The sequence below is a fragment of the Dendrobates tinctorius genome, unplaced genomic scaffold (assembly GCF_039654945.1).
Source record: "Dendrobates tinctorius isolate UK_male_01 unplaced genomic scaffold, ASM3965494v1 ptg000116l, whole genome shotgun sequence".
NCBI lineage: Eukaryota > Metazoa > Chordata > Amphibia > Anura > Dendrobatidae > Dendrobates > Dendrobates tinctorius.
The window spans coordinates 9,199,191-9,218,799 of NW_027361784.1; the positions used below are offsets into that span (position 1 = coordinate 9,199,191).

General features: G+C 47.7%; 1 protein-coding gene across 1 annotated transcript in view; it reads right to left on the reverse strand.

Moving 5' to 3' along the window:
* Nucleotides 1-19,326, reverse strand: part of EIF3E (eukaryotic translation initiation factor 3 subunit E) — a 52,864-nt gene extending 33,538 nt beyond the window's left edge. The window contains exons 1-5 of the mRNA XM_073590183.1: nt 19,121-19,326; nt 16,586-16,703; nt 15,795-15,912; nt 5,643-5,685; nt 5,426-5,530 (exon numbers count right to left, since the gene is read on the reverse strand). Coding sequence (XP_073446284.1) covers nt 5,426-5,530; nt 5,643-5,685; nt 15,795-15,912; nt 16,586-16,703; nt 19,121-19,210 — 474 coding nt within the window. The 5' untranslated portion in view covers nt 19,211-19,326. The remainder of the gene's footprint in view (nt 1-5,425; nt 5,531-5,642; nt 5,686-15,794; nt 15,913-16,585; nt 16,704-19,120) is intronic.
* Between the last annotated feature and the right edge of the window lie 283 nt (nt 19,327-19,609).

Here is a 19,609-nt window from a genome sequence, read left to right on the forward strand (position 1 = left end):
CTTCAGGCCTCAGATGTCATTACTCCTCTCCATCCCAGACTGATGGATTTGCTTTCCTGCTGCAGAAGATCCGTATTCTGCACAGCACAAAAGCCGTCTCTACATGCGGCTGACAGCTCCCAGCCCGTGCCGGTCCCAGCTCAGCCAAAGGACAGACTTAAATGTCTGCACCATTGTGTTCATTCATGTACGGTAAGAGAGACTGCACTCACCGCCTGGCATCGATAGTCTCCCTGCCCGGGAGGGATAATACAGAGCTCGCAGCAGGTGTCACACGGCGTCCATAGCACCCGCAGAACGAGGCAAAAAGAATGCGGACCCCGTGACAAATGCTCGGGACTTTCGTTCTGGAGGACCGGTCTCATAATACACAGACAACCCAAACATTGCGATGGGCATTGTAGCAAACACTCCTGTGGTGGCACTGCAGGGAAAATGAACACTTATTGCAAGGTATGCCCACTGATTACAGCCAATTGCTGGAGGACCCAGGCACTGTGTGAGCTATTGATCGATAAGGGACTTGTAAAAAGTTTCACAAAGCTTGAATATCCCTTTATAGCGCCATGTTAGTTTCACCAGACAGATGTTTAATAATGTAGTTATTTCATATTTACTTATGTTATTGAATGCAGCTACTAAAATATATCAATATGCATCCACGGTAACAGACTACAAACCTTGTGTAGTCTGATCCTGCATTAATAGGCCATTTTATCAACATGGAAGGGACCTGCAGGATCAGATTACACAGGCCGCCTTTTTAGTCTGCAGCCATGTAAACGATTAAAAATATTCTATCATAACTACCGTATTTTTCGCACAGCAAGACGCACTTTATTCCCCAAAAATATGGGAGGAAAATGGGGGGTGCGTCTTATACAGGCTTGCCGGAGGGTTGGGGCAGCAGAATTGGGGCAGGCAGAGATCTGGCGATGCTGCGGAGGTGGGCAGTTCACGCACCTGAGCAGGGTCCCTTCCTCAGGATGCCGGCAGCAGGAAATGTGTCCACGGCGAAGGTATCACCGGTTTCTCTGCAGCCATCATCCTGAAGCTGTGGGCCGCCGTAGGCTTCAGGAAAATGGCAGCTGGAGGCTGCGCGTGCGCAGATTGAAATCTCGACGGCAATTGGCTTCAGGAAAATGGCCACCAAGATCTCAATCTGCGCACACGCGGCCTCCATTTTCCTGAAGCCTCCGGCGGCCCACAGCTTCAGGAAGATGGCCGCAGGGAAACTAGTGATGCGCTCGTTGTGGACACCGGAAAGAGGCGTGGACACATTCCTGCCGCCAGTATCTTGAGGAAGGGGCCCTGCCTCACCGTCAACACCGGACCCTCAGCATCGCACCCCGGGACTGCAGCACTGTCCCACTTGTGCCGCCGCTGGCTTCCTGAGGAAGGGACCATTCCTCCTGTGACCCCGCTGTACCACCGCCAGCACTCAGGTAAGATACCTTAAATTCGGACAGTAAGACGGACCGGGGTGTGTCTTATGGTCCGGTGCGTCTTATAGTCTGAAAAATACGGTATTTGTTGAACTGATTCATTTTAGATTTGGGGAAAAAAAAAAAAAAAGTCGATTCCAAAAGTGTCCTGTGACAACTTCAAAGGCGATAGCACAACTAAAATAGAGTACAATCAGTGCGTTTGCACCTTTTTTGGTCTAGTTTTTGATTTGTGCTTTATTCTTTAAATTTCCTCTCTATTCTACATGAGTTTGCCGCCTGTTTTTGTCTTTTATTCGATTTACATTTATCATTGTGGGCAGAACTTGGGAGTTCTCGGGTGTTTTCGTCTGATCAATCAATTGCAACCTTTTTGCGCAAATGTAGTCCAGCTTCCCCAGGAATGTTTTTATTTTGTGCAAATTTTGCTAAATTTTAGTGCTCTAAAAAGTTGCAAAAAAGGTCAAACAGAAAAAAAAAATTTTTTTTATCTTGCACAGATTCATTAGCCACATGTGACTTTTTTGTGCCAAATGAAAAGTGACAAAAACAACTTTAAATGTCGAATAAGGGTCTAAATAATGGACGCGGGATTAGGCAACTATCAAAAGAATGGCGAGAAGGGTGCGCATATTGGGCTCTCATTCTGCTTTTATGGGAGCTCTGAAACGTGACGAACAAGTTGTGGGACCCGCATCTATTAGATATTCAATCCCGTGGATCTACCATAAAATGTCTAAATTTCCCAAACTAATTTCCGAAATAAAGGGGGGGGGGGTATTCTAAACACTGAATGACGTCACCTATCCACAGAATATTTGAGCACTTTTTGGTAAGTGTGGGTTCGGCCGCTGGGACCCCACCAATCTAGAGAACAGAGATCAGACACAGAGGTGCGCCGCCACTCCATTCTTTTTTGATGGCGCACTCGGCACTAGAGCGCTTAGTCTTCTCTTGAACATCTGACTTCGAAGGGTTGTACCAGAGCCCTGCTTTAGAGATTGGCAGGAGAAAGGCACTGATCACAAAGTTACCACCAACCTACCGATAGGTCAACATTTTTCAATGGTGGGAATCAACAACCAGGAGGGTCAGATTGTATACCGGTAGATCCAGCAATCCATGGTATTGGGGGCAAAAAAAAACTGATTAAAGTGACTGTCAGGCCATATTTATTGCCAAGTGTCAGATTATACCAGGTAATCCGATTACCCCCCCCCCCGGTCTGGCAGGTTGCGGGGGGCTTTTATGCATATTGTGGTGCGCTGGTTTTCCTTAAGTCGCAGGCTCATGTGAGCTCTTTGGCCCGGCTCCATGTCATTACAGTTGGCTCTGCATACTAGCCTTTCAGGAGAGGATATGCTAGAATAGTTTCAATATCTGGATTTTTACAGGGGTTACCTAAAGTTTCCATTTGCTGGGGGAATGGCACATTCAGTCACTGGCCAGCAACAATAAATTGACTGTGCGGAGCCTCGAACAAGACATTAAATCTTCATTCTCAAAATTCACTCCCAGCATTAACAAATGATATGAATAAGCAGCTCTTTTCAGGGGCTTGTAATGAAACCACGGCTCGGCTTTTATTAACCTCATTTGAGCTGTTTACATTTCCCCAGTAAATGACTCTTACTCTCCTAAATCCGTAGTAATATTCCAGCAGAGGCAGATGGAAGTGGCCGATAAGAGGAGGCCGGGCCGCCGCGGGACATTACTGACGATTACCTACAATTTGCCAGTCTGCTTTTCAGCATTTGAATTTTCTGCTGGAGATTTAGATTACAATCGCTGCCGTCGTCCCCACCTGGTCTGCACCGAGCCGCCCCCACCGACCCGGCAGCCCAGGGTCGGCCGCTGTGCATACAGGACGGTTCGGCTGCAATTTGTGGTTTGTTTTTTTTTGGTTTTTTTTTAAATTACAGCAAAATAATTGACTAATAACGAACACAAAAAAACCCATAAGATACAGCATTGCTGGATTGCTGGAAGACTTGTCTGTGGGTTATCAAGTCATCCTTTTCACGTGATAGCGCTGCCGATAACACACGTGTCGGGGATGGAACGATCATGGACGGCTGTTTGGTTCCCGTGCACTTCGTATGTGAAGAGATCGGGTTAACAGCGGATCAGCACTCGTTATGGGCACGTAGGTCCCAGTGTGTCTTTAGGACCACATTGGCTAAGACCAGGTTTCATTTAAGCTTTGCTTTGAACAGGAGAAAGTAAAGCTCCATACAAACTTCATTGAGGTGCTCCCTCTCTTTCCATAGTTGAACTCAATGGATAGATGCATTTACCCCTACAACACCTTATGTAGTAAAGACACCAGGCCCTCTCTAAGGGCTCGTTCTGACTGCAATACTCATGGTCAGTGCGCGTTACACGTGCGCAATGGACGGCACATTGCCCAATATTAACCTGTGTGCTAATTCCCTGGCGCCTGCACCGGTCTGCTCCATTTTACATACCAGAATAGTATATGCACATGAGTCATGTACACAGTTTGCGGACCGGCCTGTATTTGCCTGGCCCACTTATAATCAAGGCCGTATGAACTCCTAAATAAACCAAAGGCTTCAACATCAGGCACTAAAGAAAGCTCCCATCTGTATTATATTATAGCCACATGGCCGTAGCCCAAAGTGTGTACATCCGACATGCACCTGCATGGATGGATCAAGGTGCAAACCATTGCCGATCAACCACCAGAAAATGCAATAGCGGGTTGTATATACAATTAACAGAATAAATAATTACTAGATTAATTTGTATCAATCAACAAAAAAAAAAAAACTAAATAAAAACCACAAGACTCGTCCAATACGGCAAAATACAGTAAATGAGCAGCAGCCAATAACCACAGAAACATCTCACTGTGACTGCACATCCGCAGGGGAACGATTGGTGACGAGATCATGGGTCCTCGGTACCCCGTAGATATCAGGGCAGAGTGGAGAGGAATATGCAGCTGAGCATGGATGCCCCCTACGCTACAGCCTAAAGAGCCGTGGGTGCCCCCTACGCTACATCCTAAGGAGCCGTGGGTGACCCCTACGTTACAGTCTAAGAAGCCGTGGGTGACACCTACGCTACATCCTAAGGAGCCGTGGGTGACCCCTACGTTACAGTCTAAGAAGCCGTGGGTGACACCTACGCTACATCCTAAGGAGCCGTGGGTGACCCCTACGTTACAGTCTAAGAAGCCGTGGGTGACACCTACGCTACAGCTTAAGCAGTCGTGGGTGACACCTACACTACATCCTAAGGAGCCGTGGGTGACCCCTACGTTACAGCCTAAGCAGTCGTGGGTGACACCTACATTACATCCTCAGGTGCCGTGGTTGCCCCCTACACTACATCCTAAGGAGCTGTGGGTGACCCCTACGTTACAGCCTAAGAAGCCATGGGTGACACCTACACTACAGCCTAAGCAGTCGCGGGTGACACCTACATTACATCCTAAGGAGCCATGGGTGCCCCCTACATTATATCCTAAGGTGCTATGGGTGCTGCCAACTGCGCGCTCAGCCGTGTCCACATCTTCTATATATTATCATGTAACGATCATCAGCAACATGGCTGAGGACAAAGATCTAGTGGTCACAGAAGGTCCAGCCATTGGTCACCCACCAAATATTTAAAGGGGTTGTTTCATTTTATTAATTGGGTAAGATTACAAAGTGCTTGTAAAAACCAAGCAACTTTGCAATTAAAGTCTAAATAAAAATATCATCTCCACTCTTAAGAACAAAGAAGTTTTTACAGGTCGCAGTATTGACCAGTGGCTCAGCCATGCTGTTGGACTCTGAAACTACAGATGCTCATTGACCCACTCCCCAAGAGGGAAAAAGCCAGGAGATGACGGCCTTAGGGAATATTCTGTGAACATAAGGCATGTCAGAAAAGCGTATAATATAGATATTCCTACATTCATATACTGCACATACATTGAACCGTGAATTAAATACATGCAGACTTACCAGCACCCGGAAGAAGTACAAGTACTCCGCAGCCCCGGAGTAGTTCCCGCACTCGTACTGGAACTTGGCGTATCTGTACAGGGTGTCCAGGTACTCCTGTCTGAACTGCAAATAAGACACTAGTCACATACTGAACACAAGATACACGTATCAACATGGCCGTACTACTAGGTTTACAATATGCGGCCCCAAAATATAGAAAAGGTATATTCCTTACCCCATGTTTATCAGCAAGGTGATCAAAAAGCATCCGTCCATCCCTGAAAGGAAAATATACATGACAATTCAGTCAGGTTCAGAACCAACTATGGGATATTCCCATCTGTAACTGGGAAGGACCACCACTTTAGAATCAGTGGGGTCTGAAATTCGAGACCTGCACTGACCCTTAGAAAAGGGGAGACATGGCCCTAATTTACAGTCAGAAGAACAGGCACTCTCCTGTGAGACAGGAAATGACAGACAGCCCTGTATTAAACACCCCTAGTTTTCATCTCATGGCAGTGTGTCATTACAAACACCTCTACAGCTGCAGCTCTCCTCTCACAGAGGCATAAGCTCTGCTGTACTACCTTTCTCCCACACTTACTACCATGACATGAAAGCTGGAGGTGTTTGTAATGGCACTTAGGTCTGCTCTACTCTACACAGTAGCTGCAGAGATCAGGGCTTTCTGCCATTACATGTCTCACAGGATAAAGCCTGTTCTTCTAACCTGCTGAGGGTGTGTTCTTTTGTCCCCTCCTGGTTGTGATGGGTTATTGTCGTGTAGAGGAAAAAAGTACACGCCCAAGAGAAGCCAATTGGGCTAATCAATTCACATCTAATCATTACAAGCTAATATTTCCGCTAAGGAGAGGAGAAATAATACTAAAAAAAAAAAAAAAAATACATTTTATCCAGCTCATCATCCATTATTCCATGAGGTGGTCAGTTTATCATGCTAAAACTTGTTAAAGTTCCTTTTTAGAGGGGTTGTTCAGTGAAAACAAGTCATCTATACATGGGAAAATTGGCAGTAAGAGGGAAGAATGGAGCGGCAGTGCAGATGCTCAAGTGACGATTAATCGTTTACCTACGGGGCTGCTGAGTGATGCGCTCAACCCCATCAAGAATGAATGGAGAAGTGATAGGTCATCCAAACTACAATATTTTGGAACAAGGGTAAAAGTTCCCCATGCTGCCGATTGGTGAGGGTCTCAGAGCTCAGACTGCCACCAATCAATAAATTATCACCTAGCTTGTAGATACAGTAAGTGATAACTTGTTTTCACTGGGCAACTCCATTAATGTCTGATGTGAGCCCAGTGTTTGGACGGACAGCCCACAAACTACCGTGTTTGCTGCTGCTGATCACTGCAAGAAACACATGTCCAAGCTGCCAGCTGCAGAAATAAGGAGTCTCACAGATCCTTCTATCATTCTTATATCTATGGCATTAACCCTATGCTAACCGTCATCAGCCAAGTCCTAATAACACGACTTTATTGGACATAAATGCCCCCAGGACAGCCGGACGGCGCTCATTTGGTCACATGGTCGCCACCTAAGATCCCGAAGACCAGAGCTAGCTTGTGAATGCCTTTCGGTCTGTTCACCTGGGATTTCCCGCCATCACTAATTAACTTTAGTGCGCACTAAAAGCCTGCAATCTCATTAGCGAACTTTACAAGGTGACGTCCAGCAGCTCTTGTGGTTCCCAAGACATAGATGCCTCAGAGCAGAAAGGGATGAAGAGCATTTTATAAAACGTCGCGTCTCGCAGTTGTTATAATGCCGCTAACGTAGAAGACATAAAAATCGCCACAATTAAGACAAATGCTAGGTGACACCTAAATGTGACCACAGATAGCCTTCCAGTCCACGTAGGCAGAGAAATGGAAAAAGCACTGGTAATAGCAGAGACGTCTGTGCAGCACCTGAGGCTCTGCTAAATTCAAGTCACCGGTAACCGCTCATCTACACGGTGGGCAACAAAACGCTAAAAATCTTAAAAAGCAGCTGGAGCGCACCGACAGGTACAGCTCATTCCGGACAAATGGTGATGAAGAGTCACGTATGTTCTTTCCTGCGAAGTAAAACATTACACTTGCCTAGTGACATGCGGTCACTTCATGATCAGTGGGGTTCGTCCTTTAGGATCCCACAAACAAAGGCTGTTAACATAGTATACCCTTTACAGAGAGCCGTGCCTAGCTATGGAGGCAGCCGAACGGTGCCAGTGGAGATCCCCGCAGAGCAGAGTGGCCAGGGAAGGAAATGGAAGAGGATGCGGTGCCAAAAGCAGGGCGGTTTCCTTCCAGAAGGCGGCTTCCTACCAATCATAAAAGCTATGGCATATCCTCATCCCTGAAATAACATTGGATAGATGAAGGAAAAAGAAGGAGGAAAAAGAAGAAGAAATACTTTGACAAACTCGACCCCTGCCCAACTTCACCAAACAAGCTGTTAAGGCCCCTGTACTCACCATTGGCTCAACCTGCCGATAGCGATGGGTTTTGCTGACAGTCTAAGGCTGGGTTCACACGTAGCGGAACTCTTGCGGAAATTACCGCGAGAACTCTGGAATTGGGGGGGGGGGGGGAAATCGCATTTTAAATTCCCGCGATTTTCCCGCGGAAAAACTAGCATTTTTCAAGCGTAATTAGATTGCAGAATTGCTAGCGTTTTCCTAGCGAACTGTAGCATCGCTTGGAGAACTGATTGACAGGTTGGACACACTCGTCAAACAGTGTTTGACGAGTGTGACCAACTTTTTACTACTGAGGCCGCCTATGCGGCGTCAATAGTAAAAGATAGAATGTAAAAAAATCATAAAAAAAAAAAAAAAATATTGTTATTCTCACCTTCCGACGTCCCGCCTCGCTCCACACTCCCGATCCCAGTAATCCTTTGCAACAATTACCGCAATGACGTCCGTTCTCACGGGACTGCAACGTCTCGCGGTCATTCGCGATGGCGTCACGCGAATGACCGTGAGACTTCGCGATCACACGAGAACGGACGTCATCGCTCGCAAAGGTTTACTGGGACCGGGAGCGTGGAGAGAGGCGGGAAGGCTGCGCGGGACGTCGGAAGGTGAGAATAACAATATTTTTTATTTTAAATTCTATTTTTTCCAGGGATATGGTACCCAAAGCCCGGAGGACAGTCTCCTCTCCTCCGGACTGTGGGTACCTTCCGCAAATGGTCTGCTTACTTTTTCGCATGGTGTGCACAGCCACAAGCGGAAAATAGGCAGAACAATGCATTCCTATGGGTGCGGGATCGCCGCGATTCCACAAAATTAATGAGCATGCTGCATTTTTTACCGCGAAGCGATTCCGCCACGGTAAAAACTGCAGCATTAGCACAGCATTGCGGAATCCCATAGGAATGCATGGGATGCTTATTTTTCGCGTTTTCGAGGCAAAAACGCGTGGAAAATACTGCGGAAATACGAAAAGAACAGTACGTGTGAATGAGGCCTAACATGTATTGAGCACTTTGCCATCATCTGATCATCAGATAAGGAGGCTGGCACTTCCGATTTGAGACTAGACATAAGTCACCGCCTATAAGGAGTCTGGCAGCTGTTCTCTCAGAGAGCAAAGGAGCGCTCCTGTGTATGGGACTAGAGAGCCATCAGCCAAATGGCCATTCAGCTGACAGCATCTAATGTGTATGGGTGCTCTAATGGCTGTACTAGGACATACACAGGGGGGGGGGGTAATAACTGATAAAAAAAAAGCTTTTATTATGTAGAGACCAAGTAACTGGAGCAGAGAGGAGCAGCGCTCGCCAGGCTCCCTGCCCCACTGCACCGACAAGTGACGGAGGTGTCAAGAGAAGGATCATCACCGATCTGATATTAATGCTAGGTCATCAATACCCGATCCTGGAAAACCCTAGAGAGGAAGGAGGGTGCTCACGGTCCCCATGCCTCCAGTCGTGCGCCGCTCCAGCCCCCCCATCGCAAGCGCTCATTCTTACCCGGCGCCGCAGCCTCGCTCCTTCCTGCTCCAGCGACGCCGTCCTCCTCTGACCGGCCCGAGGCCTGTGACGTCATTGCGAGCTCTGCACATGCGCCATAGGCCGCGGCCGGCCCTCTGCCTGTGATCTTAACAGCCAGCGGTGCCCTGACCCGGTAGCACCGCCGGACCATTGGGGGCACATCTGCGGGTATATCAGGCCGCCCTCCCTTAAGGGAGGCGCCTGATCGTTGTTGTTACTGACATCCATCTAGGTCCTGTGGTTTGCCTAGCAGCTTCCACTCTCTCTCACTCCCTTCTGCTTCCTTGCAGTCCAGCATACCCGTGTCAGAACCTGCTGTCCTACTCCGGTCCCGCCTGTCTGTGTCCGCACCTGCAGTCCAGTTCCAGTCCAGCACACCCGTGTCCGAACCTGCTGTCCTACTCCGGTCCTGCCTGTCTGTGTCCGCACCTGCAGTCCAGCATACCCGTGTCCGTACCTGCTGTCCTACACCGATCCTGCCTGTCTGTCAGCACCTGCAGTCCTGTTCCAGTCCAGCCTACCCGTGTCTGTACCTGCTCTCCTACTCCGGTCCTGTCTGTGTCCATACCTGCAGTCCTGTTCCAGTCCAGCCTACCCGTGTCCGCTCCGGTCCTGCCTATCTGTGTCTGTACCTGCAGCTCTGTTCCTGTCCAGTCTACCCGTGTCTGTACCTACTGTCCTACTCCAGGCCTGCCTTCCCGTGTTAGTCCCTGCACTTCACTCCGAGCCTCCCCTCTTGGTTCCGGCTGCCGTGGCATTCGAACCCCTGGACCTGCTCCTAACGATCCCTGTATAGGGGTCGGTTCCACCTGGTTGCTTGCCCGGGGACCCTCGGTGTCACGGTCCAGAGGGTCCACTCCGGGAAGTCCGCCTTGTCTAGTGCAAAGCTAACAGAGGGTTGCAAATCAATATAAGCTAAGTTAGGGGCTTGGGTTTGATGATTTTTACATCCGAGTACATGGTGGTATTACATTAGTACATTTATAGTTTTGCCTCCAGTGTCATTTTTATTATTGCAATTTTTGTAAAGATCCAACAGAAGAAAAAGAAAAAAAAAAAAAAAAAACAGATTTCTATCCCATTCTATATCTGTGGACTACTCCTTGAAGACTACAAAGCAATTGCATCCCCCTCCCCAAACCAGCAGAGCGGGCAGGCCCCCAGCCATAGGAATAGGGCCGATTACAGGGGATGCTTCCAGCAGCTCGTCCTCCACCATTATACAACTATATCAAACGCTGGGAGAAGAGAGAACCTCTCGCTGCCATCTGTGTAAGTGGTCCGCACATTGCACAATGTCTACGACACCCCGTGTTATTAACTGCTGAACGCTGCAGGCTCTGAACCATGAAAGGCAGACAATCCCCCATAACCTTTAATAACGGCAACTACAGAAATACCAACATTTGGAGATAATTACACAGAAGGAACAATTTCCTCATCCTAGTTAAAAAGGATGAACCAGAAGCTACAAACTACTTGGGAGAGGGTTACTACAATACACTGGCAAGTGTCGGCAATGCAGGTGGAGTAGACTGGATGGCAGCGCTGCTGAGAACCCGGGCCTCAATGTCCTACAGGCTCCTGCGTCCTAAAGCCTTGGACCTGGATAACAGATCCACGCCGGATAGTCTGTACTACAGAATGCAAAGGCGCATGGAGGGAAACACTTCAGATTTGTCCTCCAGAAGCGCTGACCATCTAGGGACCAGATATGGAGATGTCCAGGAAGGCGTCTCATACAAAGCTGCCGTAATGTGCCACAGGTGTAATCCGGCTCCTCTCGCCTCCACAAGGTGACATCAATCCCACATGTATTGGCCTCCACTATTGATGAGGGAACGTGCTCAGATAAGGTGTTACCTACGCCCGGGTGATAACCGTGTGACTTCGGTGTGCTCGAATAATATGTTCCCGTCCCTGTGACTGCATGTCTCTGGCTGTTCAACAGGCGCAACACAAGCTGGGAATGTCTAACAAGCAGGCAATCCCTGTATATGTTGCGGCTGTCTAACACAAAGCTTGTTCAGCATAGAAAACAGAAAGACCAGACAATAAGTGCCCTGCGCTTCATGTGTCTTAAGTCCAGCAGCAGAGATGACAGCAGGACCTTGTACCCAACCAATCTGCTAGGGTAGCCAACATGGCATGGTAAAGGTTTCCTCTAGCACCTCTCGCGGAAGACATGGTTTTGATAGGTGCTTGCCAAGTGTCCTGGGAGGCACCTGTCCGCACAATGTCATCACCGTGATGTGGAAGCGAGAGGTGCTGGAGAACCGCTTTAAACATTTTGGCCACAAAAACTACTAACGGCAATTATGTAGCAACAGACATCTTAAATGTATTCCAACCCTACAGGATTCCTACAAACATTAACAGACGTGGGGTGCCTTCTCTGGAGCCCACACTGATTTTGAGAAGAGTAGTGTCCGGAAAAAATGCATCTTGTAGACGCCACGAATGAAAGGGAAGTCAGAATTTACGTCACAAGTCTCAATCCAGAAAGAAGTGCTCATAGACTTCTATCGAGTTGTGGCCTCCGGCTCACACCATGAAACACCGGAGTGATCCAAGCAGGTCACAAACTGACGGGAGACCGACAGCAATATAAGGGGAATACTAAATATGGGAGGACCTCCAGTGATTGGGAAGATGGTAAATTGCACCAAGATAAGGTAAAGTAAGGTCACCATTGTTTAAAGGGACTGTCAGCACTGAATGACTGCTCAACCAAGTCCTGCCGCTAGGTGCTTCATGGCGGGGCCGATCACTTAGACACACCTTTCCCATTATACCTACCCCATCTCTTATTTGATTGACAGCTCTGTCTTCATAGAGTCAGAGAAGGGTGGAGATAGATGGAAACCAAGCAGGTAGGAAGGTGTATATAAATGATTGGCCCAGTAATGAAGCAGAGCGCCTGTGCTTGGTCTGAACAGTCATCCTGTGCTGACAGTCCCTTTAATGACACTTAACCCCTTCATCCCCCAGCCTGACCAGGACAATTTTTTTCAATTCTGACCAGTATCACTTTATGAGGCAACTCTGGAATGGATCCCACTGATTCGGAGAATGCTTTTATTTTTATCCATGAGATATTGTACTGCACACTAATGGTAAACGTTCGTCAATATTTGTTGCGCTGTCTGAAAAAAAAAATCTAAAATTTGACAAGATTTTGTAGTTTTCACACTTTAAATTTGTATGTCCTGAAATATCAGATAGTTATACCATACAAAACAAACATTTCCCTCACGTCTACTTTACATCAGCACCTTTTTTTTCTCAGAATGTTAAAAAGGTTCAAAGTTGACCAGAAATTTCTCATTTTTCCAACAAAATTTACAAAACCATTTTTTAGGGAACAGATCACATTAGAAAGTGACTGAGGGGTCTATATGGCAGAAAATACCCAAAAGTGACACGATTCTAAAAACTGCACCCCTCAAGTTGCTAAAAAACACATTCAAGAAGTTTATTAGCCCTGTACGGGGGCTCACCAGAATTAAAGAAATGTGGAAGGAAGAAAGGCAATCTTGACTTTTTCCCACCAAAATATTGATTTAGCCCAAAATGTTGCATTTTCACAAGTTTTTCATAAATCAAAAGGGGTAACAGTAGAAATTGAACGATACAATTTGTTGTACAATTTCTCCTGAATATGCCGATACCCTTATGTGGTAGAAAACTACTTTTGAGGCACAGTAGAAAGCTCAAAAGGGAAGAAGTGCCATATTGGGGTTCAGATTCTGCTGCTCGGGTCTGAAGGTGCCATGTCACATTGGCAGAGCCCCTGAGGTGCCAGAATAGCAGAACACCCCCCCCCCAAGTGACCCCATTTTACAAACTACACCTCTCTAATTTATCTAGGGGTACAGTGATTATATTGACAGCACAGGTGGGTCACAGAATTGACAGTGAAGAAAAAATAATGACATTTTTACCACACAAAAAAATATTTTAGCCCCAGATTTTACATTTTCACATGGGGAAACGGGGAAAAATGTTACCAAAATTTGTCCCACAATTTCTGTTGACTGTAGAAACACCCCATACGTAGAGACTAGGGAGAGACAGGACGCTATTTGCCTCCTGGAGAGCAAATTTTCCTAGAATACTTTGTGGATGCCATATACAGAACCCCTAAGTGCTAGAAAAGCAGAATCCTCCCTCCAGTGACCCCATTTTGGAAATTATACCCCTTGAGGATTTTATCTACCGTTGTAGTGACGATTTTGACTCCATAGATGTTTTCCAAAAACATGAAGCACGGGAAGTTACTAAGTGAAAATTGCAAACTGCCTTTGTAGTGACCAGTACATTGTAGTTACCAGCTCATGTTTATGGAGACATGCACCTGTAGATTATGCAGGCTCTCGCTTCAGAAGTGCCAAACACGTGCACGCTAAACGTGGTTTAGGTACACTGTGGGGCTCAGAAGGTAAGGGGGCATTTGCATTTGAGAAGTCGCTGGATTTTTTAGTGAGGAGCCATTTCGCTTTTCCAGAGCCTTTGCACTAACAGTAACGCAGAAGCCCCCTATATTTCCGTTAGATGGCTGATCCGAATGGAAACTTGCTTTTTTTTGTGGATTGATTTGAAGTTTTTGTTGGGAACATTTTACATAACGTTTGGAATCACATTTATCCAGTGCTCTACGCTGAGAACTTATTTCTGGGTTTCCATCTAAATCTCCAAGTGACATGATTCAGATGAAACCCCTGAGGGATCCATTCACTATAACGAGGCAGCAGAGTTACTCTGGACGGTCTTGCCTCTGTTCAGTTTTGTCCTTTCCAGAGGTGCACAAAACTGTGTCCGACTGCACTATTATGCATGCTTAAAAAGACAACGTCCACAATGCTTGCATCTGCCACATTATAGGGAATGTTCCATCGGGGGCTCCGTCAATCACATATTTCACAGATTTACACAGAAACCCCCAATGTAAGTGTTCAACGTAGTGCGCAGGATAAATGTGACCAGAGCCCTACTGCGATCTTTGGGAGGCAGAATGAACAAATCAACAGCAGGTTAAGAATGGATTTAATTTTTAAGCCGTTCCTCGTGCAGTATAAGTGATTAGATGACTTTATTCTTCGGGTCGGTGAGTTTACAGCGATACCAGATTTGTATCGGGTTTTTGATGTTTGGCTGCTGTCACACACTAAAAGACGCTTTTTACATCACCATATTTTGAGAGCTATGATATTTCCATATTTCTGCTGACAAAGTCACGTAATGGCTTGTTTTTTGCGGGACAAGCTGACATTTTTATTGGTACAGTTTTCGGGCACATGACAATTTTTGATCACTTTCTATTCCAATTTTTTGGAGGCAGAATGAACAAAATCCAGCAACTGTTTCTATATCTTTTTTCTGTTTTGTTGCTTTTACACAAAAATCTATTTAATTGAAACAAAATATTTTTGCATCGCTTTATTGTGAAAGCTATAGCTTTTTTATTTTTCCACTTATGCAGCTGTATGGCGACTTCATTTTTCCGAGACAAGTGACATTTTCAGCGATACCATATTTATTTCCGTTCTGACTTTTTGATATTGTTTAATCCACCTTTTGTTCAGCGGTATGATGAAAAAGCATTGTTTACCACGTTTATTAAATTTTTTTTTTTTTTTTTTACAGTGTTTACTGAACGGGTGTTATCTAGCGTGGCAGCTTTATAGGTTTGGTCGTTCCAGATGCAGAGATACCAAATCTCTATTTTTTTTTTTACTGGTATCTTTTTGTTCTTCATTTTGTGATTTTTTTTGTTCAAATATTTTTAGAATTTTTTTACTCTTAGTCACTCTATTGGACTTTCATGGCTCTGATCGCTGGTATAATGCATTATACCCATCAACGCTGCACTGACGGAAGCCTATTAGACCTTGCTCTGAGCATGGTCCAGCAAGCTTGCTGTATCTGGCAGACCCGGAGGTCATCATGACAATATTGGGTTGCCATGGCAATGACTGTGCCCTCGCGAGGACACCGATCGGAAGGGAGAGGGAGCTCAATCCCTCGCCCAGCCTTCTAGGTGATGCAATCGATATGACAGCATTTAAGGGGTTAAAAAGCCCAAGGCGGTGCGGGCACCGCTCCTGGCAGCGACAGCCCGGTCTAGGCTTTAACTTAAGCTCAGCTCCCAGAAGCGATCGCGGGGGGTACAATCGCCATGACGTACCCACATTTCAGTGGTCGGGAGCCCCTATACTACCACTGAGTACGTCAAAGGTCATGAAACGGTTAATAAATAAATATATACCGGTGACTACCCCCATTCAACGCGTAGGAAGAGTTGGTCACTTTGCTTTATTTTAATGGCTAAATACATCAATTATTTCATTTAAAGCACATTACAACAGGTAATTACCTTGTCGACTGCATCTGCCGAGTTGTCTCCGGATCTTCGAACATCTTCACGATCGGTTCCGTCTCCGCTTGAAGCTGCTTTAGTTGTGCGACAACTGTGGTTCTTTTCTCCCTTAAGGCTACAAAGAAATAGCAATGTTAGAGGTGTCATAAGTAAGAGATCGGCCCGGAATATAACACAGGATCACCTTTAGCTCCATGAAGGCTGAGATCAAGGCCTTGTTACATGTGAATGCAGCCCTGAGAAATACTGAGCCCTTCCAACATCTGCAGCACACGTCAGAGGCATGGGTACGGGGCGGGCTCAGGAGCCAAACCCGCACTATACCTAGTAGATGTCGGCTGAGTTATACAGCCATCTGCTTTCACCTTTCCCATCATTACACCCGGCCGATATTAGCAGATTACGAGAACAGTGAGCTCTGGGGAATCCATTGTCTTCTGGCCACAGGACTGTAGTGGGGAAGAGTTGTATGGAGCAGCCGGCCTCAGATCTGCCCTGAGGCTCCATATTTAGGTCTATGGACTGGCACACATGGCCAATGCTCCATTCATTTCCTCCTCCCTTCATCCGGTTCACTACTGGCCACAAAGGGTGGACTAAGACCCCTGTCCTGCGATCAGTGTGGGTACCTGCAAAGGAATCTCCCTCAATCTTTCCGTGGATTTATGACACTGAATTGTTGACTTTCCAGGACCACACACCGCACTATACGGATATCCCACATCACATCATACACCAGTATACCTACTATGACAACCGTATAATAGACTGTGGGTATAACGACTCACCATGTGGGATCTCTTTGTCAGGATAGAGGTTTTTATAAACATCCATGGCAAAGTCCACCATGTTGGTGTCACTGAGGAGGTCCAGCTTCCCCTGCAGCAGCTCCTTCTCATTGTAAATCTGGGGAGATAAGGTCACATTAATGAAGCATCATATCTTAGATGAAAAGGATCTTGTGGTGACACCGCTCCCACAACCCACCACTGCAGAGCTAATAAGAGGAATATCACCACAAAACCACTGTTCAAACCAAGCACAGAGTCTCGGTGCACCTTTGGCATGGCCGAGCAAATCAGTCCACATTCACACCTACTGGTCGCCCATCTATGCCCTCCTTCCTCTGGCTCCTGAAATGTCAGCTGTTATTCAGGGTGGAAATAGATGCAAACCGGTAGGACGATGCACAGAACCTTATGGCCATGAGGTGCACCAAGCGCCTGTGCTTAGTTTGAACCGTCAATTTCTGCTGACAGTTCACTGAAAAGGACCAGGAGGAATGCAGGCTACTGTAACATTTACATTATCAATGTGGTCACTAAAGATGACTACTCTGCGGGTGGAAATGGAAAGATGTACCCGGATGGGCAGCGAGCAGATTTCCGGCCTCCCTGATGATGATGTTAGAGGGGGTGAGGGGGAAATGCCCGAGAAGACGACCACTACCAGTAAGGGCCAGTATTAGTGTAACATACAGCCGCCTGCTCCTGCCGACATCCCAGCCTGCTCACAGTGTGCCCTCATCTGTCAGCAGCAGGATGTGGCACCAGGGTCCACCAACCACAGGGCGGCAGGTGAGGGCATCTGTGAGAGGGGCCGGAAGTGGCATCACATGGCACTGATCCAGGGAAACTAAGATGGGGGAGCTTAACCAAAACTTATAGGGACTATCAACACATAATGACTGTTCAAACTAAGTACAGGCGCTCGGTGCATCATGGCAGGGTCAAAAATTTAAAGGGAACACGTCATGTGAAAACCATATGGTGGCTCAGTGGTTAGCACTGCGGCCTTGCAGGGCTGAGGTCCCACCAAGGACAACATCTGAAAGGAGTTTGTATGTTCTCCCCGTGTTTATGCAGGTTTCCTCCGGGTTCCCCCCACACTCCAAAGACATACTGATGGGGAATGCAGATTGTGAGCCCCAATGAGGACAGCCATGTGATGTCTAAAGTGCTGTGGAATACGATGGGTGCTACATAAGTGAGCTAAATCAACAAACCTGCAGATATGGGGTTAATCTGCAGGATAATGGGGTTCTGAACCTGCCCGGCACCAGTACTTAAGAGCCCCGCTGTCTGGAGGAAAATGTCCCGATAGCGTTCAGGTTTCGGTCACGGGGCAGTGCCAACACAGCTGACGTCACCACTCTGTGTCCAGAGAACAGCAGCTGGTACCGCACCCCGAGCCCTGACTGACAGCAGCTCCAGATACACAGAGTGGTACCGCACCCTGAATGACTGCAGCTCCAGATACACAGAGTGGTGCCGCACCCTGAATGACTGCAGCTCCAGATACACAGAGTGGTGCCGCACCCTGAATGACTGCAGCTCCAGATACACAGAGTGGTGCCGCACCCTGACGGGAGGTAGAAGGTTCATTTCCTCCTGGCAGCGGGGATCTCAGTGCAGAATGTTATTCACCTGCAGATTAACCCCATATCTCCAGGCTAATGGCATTATTTCATGTGACAGGTTCCCTTAAAATGTCACTTCCTCCTGAGGAAAGTTCAACTTGTGACAGAAAGCGGAAGTCATTGGGAATCGGTGAAAAACGTCATAATTCAGGGGGTTCTGACCACTGGGACCCCAACAGATCCACAGAATTGGGGCTCTTCTGTTTGCATGGAGCATGGGCCATTCATGAGCAACTCCTCCTCCGTGGGGATGGCGGAGATAGAGCGCCGGGTTGGGCCCGGTCTTCCGCACTCACCGAGCGCCGGGTTGGGCCCGGTCTTCCGCACTCACCGAGCGCCGGGTTGGGCCCGGTCTTCCGCACTCACCGAGCGCCGGGTTGGGCCCGGTCTTCCGCACTCACCGAGCGCCGGGTTGGGCCCGGTCTTCCGCACTCACCGAGCGCCGGGTTGGGCCCGGTCTTCCGCACTCACCGAGCGCCGGGTTGGGCCCGGTCTTCCGCACTCCCATATGGCGTGGTCACACACAGGAACGACCGTTGCTCCATACCTTCACTATGGAGAGCGCCAGCAGTCAATCTCTCGCACTATTCTGTAAGTGAGCAGGAGCCAATAAATCGAGCCGGGGAGGAGACCAGACGTCCGGGGCGGAGCGGCCTTCTGGGGGGGGATCGCTGCTGAATACTGGGGGTCTGAGACTGGAATACCGACACTTGGGAAAACCCCACATATAATGGCTGACATAGGGGGATCCACTACACACAGTGCGGCGCCCCTTTATTTACCATGACAACAGCAGGGGCCTGGCCCTGTACTGTGCCATGTGTGCACTGCTCCCAGGCCGCAGCCCCTCACACTCGCACAGCCCCTCCACGCCTGCTGCCCCCTGGTCACACACAGCGGTTACCTCTTTAACAGACAAGAACTCGAGCAGCGGGAAGACCAGATGCCGGTCCAGAAAGTGAGCGATCTTGGTGGTCAGATCGTAGTCCGCCATGATGGCTGCCGGCGTGAAGAGGAAGGCTTCAAAAGCGACCAACTTTACTCATACAGCGGAGGACAAACCACACAGCGTGCAGAAATCACTGAGAGGCGTGGTCATCTGGAGGGCGTGGCGTGCGCGGTGACGTAGTGATCGGGGAGTGAGAGACCACTCTATTCCTGTAGATCCGGTGTCCGCGATGGCGCCGCCATTTTCTTGGAGTCCAACTAGTTTTTGTAGCACTGTAACCTGAATATTGGCGCCAAAAAATGTAAAATCCCCTTTTTTATTGACACCTTGAGCTACAGTACATGTTTGTTCTGCCCCGGGAGACCAGCGGCCCTACTCCCTGACTCAGGCTTTCTATAGCCCCGTGTTATTTGCTGTTTGTTTTGGTAGAAAGAGCCTCAGTGA